The sequence below is a fragment of the Trachurus japonicus genome, chromosome 17, assembly GCF_045865225.1.
Source record: "Trachurus japonicus isolate A0001 chromosome 17, Traja_1.0".
Taxonomy (NCBI): Eukaryota; Metazoa; Chordata; class Actinopteri; order Carangiformes; family Carangidae; genus Trachurus; species Trachurus japonicus.
The window spans coordinates 11,558,029-11,565,709 of NC_140923.1; the positions used below are offsets into that span (position 1 = coordinate 11,558,029).

Sequence of the window (7,681 nt, forward strand, 5' to 3'; positions counted from 1 at the left end):
CAACCATTAATAAATATAACCATCATATTTTTCCTCGCCCCTGCTTGTAACAGTGTTGTGATCCACTGAATGCAAAATGGGTAATTTAATGGCTGCACTCGATGTATTAAAGGGATAGTAGCATTTTTTTAAAAGTGGGGTTGTATGATCTACAAATAGCCCCTAAGTACTTTAATTGCAGTAGAAGACTCTCTGCACTCCTCCCATTAGCAACGCCAGCCCATAATAGCCCTGCCCAGAGATTTACAACATACATTGTTGTGAATGGACCCAAAGAAACGGCCTATTTTCGCGGCCTAAAAGAGGTTTTACCTGAAAAAAAATACACAGTTCCATTGTTCGCTATAAAACTGTGTTTTTCCTGCACTTTGAAGGGCTGGAAAAAATTATATTATAGCGAACAATGGAACTGTAGGGGGTTTTTTTTCAGGTAAAACCTCTTTTAGGTCGCGAAAATAGGCAGTTTCTTTGGGTCTGTTCACAACACTGTATGTTGTAAATCTCTGGACAGGGCTATTATGGGCTGGCGTTGCTAACGGGAGGAGTGCAGAGAGTCTTCTACTGCAATTAAAGTACTTAGGGGCTATTTGTAGATCATACAACCCCACTTTAAAAAAAATGCTACTATCCCTTTAAACCCGTCGAAGCACATTGGCGAAATAAATAAATAAAACGTGCAAATTCTCTAAAGTCCTACAGAGTCACTGAGAAAGCCGGTGTCTGGGTGCTACCTTCCTTTCAGGTGGATCTCTTGGTGTATTTTGAGGTTTCCCAGCACCGTGAAGCTTTTGCCACACTGGCCGCAGCTGTACGGCTTCAGGCCGCTGTGGAACCGCTCGTGCCTCTGACAGTTGTCCTGCCTCGAAAACATCTTGCCGCAGATCTTACAACTGAACGGCCGCTCCCCCGTGTGCACGCTCTGGTGCGTCTTCAGCCGGGTCTTCTGCGTGAACGACTTCCCGCACTCGAGGCAGCGGAACGGTTTGAAGTTCGTCTGGTGCGCGGCCTTGTGCTCCTCCAGCTGAGACAGGCGGTGGAAACCTCTGTTGCACACGGAGCAGATGAAGAGTCTCTGATGATTCGATCTCCACACGTTCATCAGTCGCTTCGCTCTCAGGTTGTTCCTGCTCGGGATGTGATTGTGATCCTCTGTGGACTTCTGTGCAGGAGGCAGAGCTAGCGACGGCCCGGCCCTTTGTGATGACGACTGACGGTCCTGACAGGCTGCGGGATGTGAAACACGTCTGAAAGGTTCATTATGAACAGACTCTGGAGCGACTCTTCCCATGCAGATAGGTGGAATCTCCACTTCCACTTTTATCGGCACTCTTAACGGATCTTCTGCGATCTCCTCCGGTGCAGCTGATGAGGAGTTATGGGAACTTTCTGGATTTCTGGGAGCGAAAATCTGCATGTGCTGCTGCCGTGCAACAACAACAGTTGAGTTTTCCTCATCAAACATGCTGCAGGCAGCGGGCGGCCATGTTGGCTCATCTCGCTGTGCCGCCTCAAAGCAGAGATTAGCGGCCGCCGCTGCCGAGTTGTCTGTCGTTTCCTGGACGACGAGTTGTTCTTCATCGTCGTCTTCTGGCTCGGGTTTCACCGCCGGCCTCGTGTCACGGTTCTTTTCTGCCCCGTCATACAGTGACTCGGCAGTTTTTGGTTCCAGGTACACTGCTGCACATGTTTGCTGATCTTCTCCTTCGTCTGCAATTAAAAAGAAAGAAAGTTGAAGGTACACATGATGAATTTGACTCTTAGCTCCACAAAATGCAAATGCAAGTCAATGAAGCAAGAACTCGATTATTAACTGGAACATTTCAACCCCCAGGCTGTTTACTCTGGAAGAATCATCTGAACACTAACGATTAGTTCTTTAATAAAGTATATCAGCCCAATGCACCAACTTACTTCCAGAAACATACCTGTCAGAAATGCTTTTAAGATTAATCTCATGTTATCTGTCCATAAAATCATAGATTTAACTGAGAGGGTGCTTGAGTTGGTTCATTTACTGTAAACTAATTTTAACTCAAGTAAAGTTAGTAGTTTTTACCACTAAAATACATTTTCAGAGTTGGAAAAACCTCATTTACACAAAAAAAAACAAGATAATAACTGTCAAATAAAAACAGAACAGTACATAAACAATCCTAAGTTAGCAAAGCAGTAATAACAAAAAAAAATTGGTGGCTCCTGGTGATCAAAATTCAGTTTGTCATTGATGATAAAACAGATTTACAACAGATGAACTGCTGCTCTGCTGAAGAGTCTGGACCTTCTGCTTTATCTGAGTTTTACTGAGGAAACTGAGAAACATGACACTACATTGCTTTTTTTTTTTGTTTGTTTATCTTGCTGTGTTGTTGAGTAGATAGAAATAGATCTGGGAGTTGTCGGCACAAAAGTCATCAAGTCATGTTTATAATTAGTTGAAAGAGCAATAAAAAAGAAGCTCCAATTAGCATTTTTCTTCATAAACAGATTTTTTTAACATCAAGCCAGTCAATCTTTTAATCAAATTAATTGAATTAATATTATAACCTGATATAATATCTCCTATATGGATTATTACAACATCACCTTTTTAAGTGTATGAATATTTTACAAGGTTCACAAAATTAGAGTCAGTACTGAGGAACTAATGAGGAACAAATGAGTAGTTACTGAGGAACTAATGATGAACTAGGTATTAGTTAACGGTCAGTTCTTTTAATTACGGTGGAACTAATGAGGAACTAACTTTAATCATTACCTTGTGTACCCTAAAGTAAAGTGAAACATCAAAATGAGTAACTACTCTAATTTTGTGCCTTAGTTCCTCAGTAACTAATCATTTATTCCTCATTAGTTCCTTATTAGTAGTTCCTCATTAGTTCTTCATTGGTTCCTCAGTAACTACTCTAATTTTGTGTACCTTACTGTAAAGTGTAACCGGACTTTTCTTTGTCTATTTTTATGAGAAATATTTGAACGTCTTTAATTTGCTCTTCTGGTTTAACCCTTTAACACCTATAATATTAACCATTCCGCCTGGACTTATTTTGTTTTTTTAGCTGTAAAAGTGTCATACAGTCTGCTATGAGTATGTGCTTTTGTCCCTTTTTTCAGGACAACTTATTCTTTCAACATCTGGCAGTTGTTTTTCTCTACTGTGTGATATAAGTGGTGTAACAGGGCGTAATAACAGAAAAACACAAAAAACGGAATTGAATTTTTGTGGTTTTTACTCAATAAGGCACTGAGAATATACATGAACAAAATAATTTGAATGTACAAAATGAAATATAAAATATAATACACACAAAAAAAAACCAATTATGTCAACTTTGACCCAGTAGTTTTTTGTTTTAGGTCCAATCTGAGGATGAGACTTTAGAGCTGGAGGTAACTTCACATATGAAAAATAAATTATTGACTAATTCTTCAGCCGAATTTAACATCAGACCATAACAATTCATGGATAATCTCTATTTATGTTCAATTGAGTAACAAACGTTGTGTATAAACCCGTGAAATCTGACTTTACGGCATTTAACATGAGGTTTGGAGGCAGCGTTGTGTCAGGGCCGTTGCTAGGAATTCTGGGCCCCCTTAAAGAATACTAAAGTGGGCTCCTCCCCCTAACTTTTCCTTTTTTTTTTCTTAGACTACGTATGTATTATCGTTTTTTTATTTAGCCTTCTTTGTTTTGATGCTAATGCAGCATTACACTGCAAAACCTCAAGTATCTTAGCAAGAATATTTGTCTTATTTCTAGTCAAAATGTAATTTCTAGTCAACAAATCTCATTATACTTAAAATAAGACTCATCATATTAAAAGTAGCTTGTTTTTAGACACTTTTTTACTTCTTTCAAGCATATTTTCACTTGTAATAAGTAGAACAAATCTGATAGTGGAGCAAGTTTTTCTTCCTTATTACAAGCACAAAAAACTTACTTTCACTGGCAGATTTTTCTTTTTATTGTGGATTTAAGTGAAAATGATCTAAAAACAAGTTAATTTTTAGGTAATGAGTCTTATTTTAAGTGGAAAGAGATTAGTTTTGACTAGAAATGAGACATTTGGACAAGAAATAAGACAAATATTCTTGGAAAGATGTTGTACTATAGTCAGGGTCTTACGCAGAATAAATCAGTCATACAAAGATTAGACTACTGGGGTTTTTTATGGGCCCCACTGGGCGCTGGGCCCCTAGAGTTATCATCACCTTTCTCCCCTATACAACGGCGCAGCGTTGTGTCCTTTCTCACCTGTCGGAGCAGCCTGGTTCACCTGGTTCACAGATTGTTGTGTCGTCTGCTCCTGTTTGTCCTCTGCTGCTCCTCGTTGTGTCCTTATCGCTGCTTCTTGAGCTTTGCAGAGTTGAATCTCCATCAGGTTCAGACTTCTCTCCAGCTCCTCTATCTCTCTGTCCTTGCTACACATCTCCCTCCGCAGCGCCGCGCCGCCGTCCTCCATCAGCTTGGTGATTTCTGCCACCGCGGCTTTGGCCAACACGTCCATGATGGCGGCGACCTGCGAGGAGAACATCCTGCTGCTGCCCGGAGAAAATAAAATAAAAATAAATAACAAACTCACTGGATAAAAGATGTCCAGACTCTGTTTGACAGCCCGGGGTTTCTACAGTGAGGAGAGAAGCGCCTTCACATCTGTTTTATTTTGATTTACTTCCGGGAAACCGAGGGCGCGGATGTGACGTAATTGGCCAAAGTCGTAACGTTCCTAATAAACACGAATCCCAACAAGATATTGTAAGTTCACCCTCTGCTTTATCCTACTACTGGTCTACATTTGTTGGAAATATTAATTGGGAAAAGGTCTGGCTATTATCAAATAAGTTTTTTTTAACCAACAAGGTCAAAGAGATTTCATTTAAAATGCTTCATAGATTTTACCCAACTAATCATTATATACAAAGGCTTAAGAAGGACATTGATGTGAACTGTACCCACTGTGTCTCTGTCAACGAAACCTTGGTTCATTTATTTTGGTCTTGCCCACACACCAGACAACTTTGGAGCAGACTGGCACGCTTTATCAGTTATCATATTTATCCCCAGTTTAATTTATGCTGGAAAAATGTTTTCTGGTAAGAAGCCAAACTTCTTGGAACTGTCTGCATATGTTGGTCAATATATCTCCTCCCTCTGTGATTGTGAGAATAAAAAAGCTGTTAAAACGTATGATCTTTGTAAGCTTTACAAAATATTTATTTAAGTTTATGTTTTTTCTGTCTTGCTGTCATCCCCTGGCGTATTTATGATGGTTTGGTTGTGTATTAATGTTGTATACACTTATTTAATCTAACTGTATTCAATCCTGTGTATACTCTTGTTGTCAATAAATTTGTATAAAAAAAAATAATAATAATAATAACTAGAAAATTTCCTCTGGAGAAATTTTGAATGGCCCACGGGGCTACTGCCAGTTTTGCCATCTCTGTCAACATGGGAATCAAACCCACGATCTTAAGGTCAAGACAGAGCTGATCAGACACATGATCATCTTTCTATAAGCACTGATATGGAGGAGCTGTAACCACATTAGGTTAACTGTGTGTGTGTGTGTGTGTGTGTGTGTGTGTGTGTGTGTGTGTGTGTGTGTGTGTGTGTGTAATCACATGAAGTTACCTGTGTGTGTTAGAGTGTGGGAGAGGAGTGCGCGCTTCCGCGCGCATTTGTATGTTACCTAGTGTGTGTGTCTGTAACTGTAATCACATGAAGCTGGTTCTAGAGTCTGTGTGTGTGTGTGTGTGTGTGTGTGTGACTGACTTGACACATGTTATGAGCTGCATCCTGTGTCAGTCTGCAGGACTAGTAGCGAATCGAAAATCGTCCGGAAGAGGACGGAGAACTAGAAAAAGCATTTCCAAGAATGGAAATGGTGTGAATGCTGAAAGCAGCTGAACGCTGTTGCAGAATTAGCAAATAGTGTAAACCATACAAATGTTTGACCAAGGTAGGAATCAAACCCACAACCTCATGGTCAGTAGACTTTCACTCTGCCTCAAAGCCACAGTGTACACACAGTTGCAAAGACTGTTGTCTGTTGATGAGCTGCACTCAGTTGGATACACACTGTGTCAACACCAAGAAAGCTTGAGAGTCAAGCTTGAATGACTTAGAATGAAAATTTCTGTGAATTTCAGGCTGAGAGCAGCAGTTTCAACATGAAGCAAGTTATCAGAAGTAAACAGAGGACGACTGGGAAAATAATTCACTATAATTGTTGTTGAGGCAAGATTTGAACCAGGAATCAAACCCACAACCTCATGATCACTAAACCTTTGCTCTGCCACTTCGCCACAGAGAGCACAGACCAAGGCCTGTTGCCATTGTAATGTGATGATGTGCTGCAAACGGTGGCAGTAGCAATTAATGTGTCTCTTAACGAACACCTGTAACCAATTGAGGGTGGGGGAGGGGAGCAGAATTCAACATCACATAACAAGATTGCTCAGCCTGGATTCAAACTAGTGACCTTGGGGTTGGCAAGCGGACATCTTACCAACTGGACTACAGACAGAGTTGTGGAGAAGAGAGGTTGAGACTTTGATGAATGTGAGATTTTTCAATGATGCTTAAAAAAAAAGAAGAAAATAGTATAAATGAGCCACAACAAGTAAGTAGAGGACTTTTTTGTGACCTGTGACTATTTTTTGGTGAATTAAAATGAATTAAAAAGCACTTAACAGCAAGTTACAAAGTTGAGCTCCCTCTCATGCTGCTGTGAAAAAATGCATTGGGCTGAATGAGAGCAGAGAGCTCCCTGGCTGCATTTAAAAAATATTTTAAATTATTATCTAAGTCTCTTTGCATTTTTGACCAGAATTTTAGCCAGAAGACAAGTGTGGCTACAAAACTGGAGAAAATAATTTGTCTAGAGTTTAATTTGTGGCCGTGCTGACAGTTTAGCCAGAAAAACTCTAGAATGTTTTTTTGCCTCTCTCCACTCTGGCACCACTGTAGCTCTGCTCGTTAGACGCAACACACACGCATTATAAAGCTGAAAAAAATCAGAAAAAGTTAAATATTTGAAAAAGTATAAAAAGTATGAAAAATTTGAATACATCCGATAAAGTCCAGAAAAAGCTGCACGTTTTGATATATGAATTGTTGAAATAGCACAAAGTATGAAGGACTAGAAGAAGACCGTAAAAAGGCGGAAGAAAATGGCCGAACAGAAGAACAATAGTGTGAATGCTAAAAGCATTCACACTAATAATAAGGAAGAAAAAATCCACCAGTGCCCGGTGCGATGGCCCGTGGCCCTAATAAACACGAATCCCAAATACACTGCTGTGCCCAGTTCAGTTTATGCTGGAAAAACGATATGTTTGGTTACACTGAATTTGATAAGAAACTAAATTCTCAGTTTTATTTGATCTATTTGTTAATTACGCTATATTTATCCAAGTTTTACATACACAAATTCAAATTTTCAGGCAAGAAGCCAAATTTTCTGCAACTGTGCCGTATGTATAACAATAGGCCTATTCCTCTAGAGCCCATGTGATGGTGAAAATAAAATAAAAAAGCTGTTTATACATATGGTCTCTGTAAGCTTTACAAAATATTAATCAAATAAGTATTTCTTTTTTTCTCTTTGTCTTCTTGTCACCCTTAAACCCCCTTGTTTGATTGATTGACTGATGATTGTATGTTTGTGTAATAAAG

At 39.5% G+C, this 7,681-nt stretch overlaps 1 protein-coding gene across 1 annotated transcript; it reads right to left on the reverse strand.

Annotated features, from left to right (window-relative positions):
- Positions 1-638: 638 nt before the first annotated feature.
- On the reverse strand, positions 639-4,604 carry LOC146970183 (uncharacterized). The gene is made up of 2 exons (XM_085803707.1): positions 4,256-4,604; positions 639-1,707 (listed from the first exon to the last, which is right to left on the reverse strand). Exons 1-2 carry the CDS (start codon positions 4,533-4,535, stop codon positions 728-730), a joined length of 1,260 nt encoding a protein of 419 aa, XP_085659833.1. The 5' UTR covers positions 4,536-4,604; the 3' UTR covers positions 639-727.
- Positions 4,605-7,681: the final 3,077 nt, after the last annotated feature.

Bases quoted from the DNA above. Each gene is read 5' to 3' on its own strand.
- LOC146970183 (XM_085803707.1), bottom strand. From the start codon at position 4,535: ATGTTCTCCTCGCAGGTCGCCGCCATCATGGACGTGTTGGCCAAAGCC. The intron at 1,708-4,255 runs GTGAGAAAGGAC...TTTTAATTGCAG, and splicing joins GAACCAGGCTGCTCCGACAG to ACGAAGGAGAAGATCAGCAA.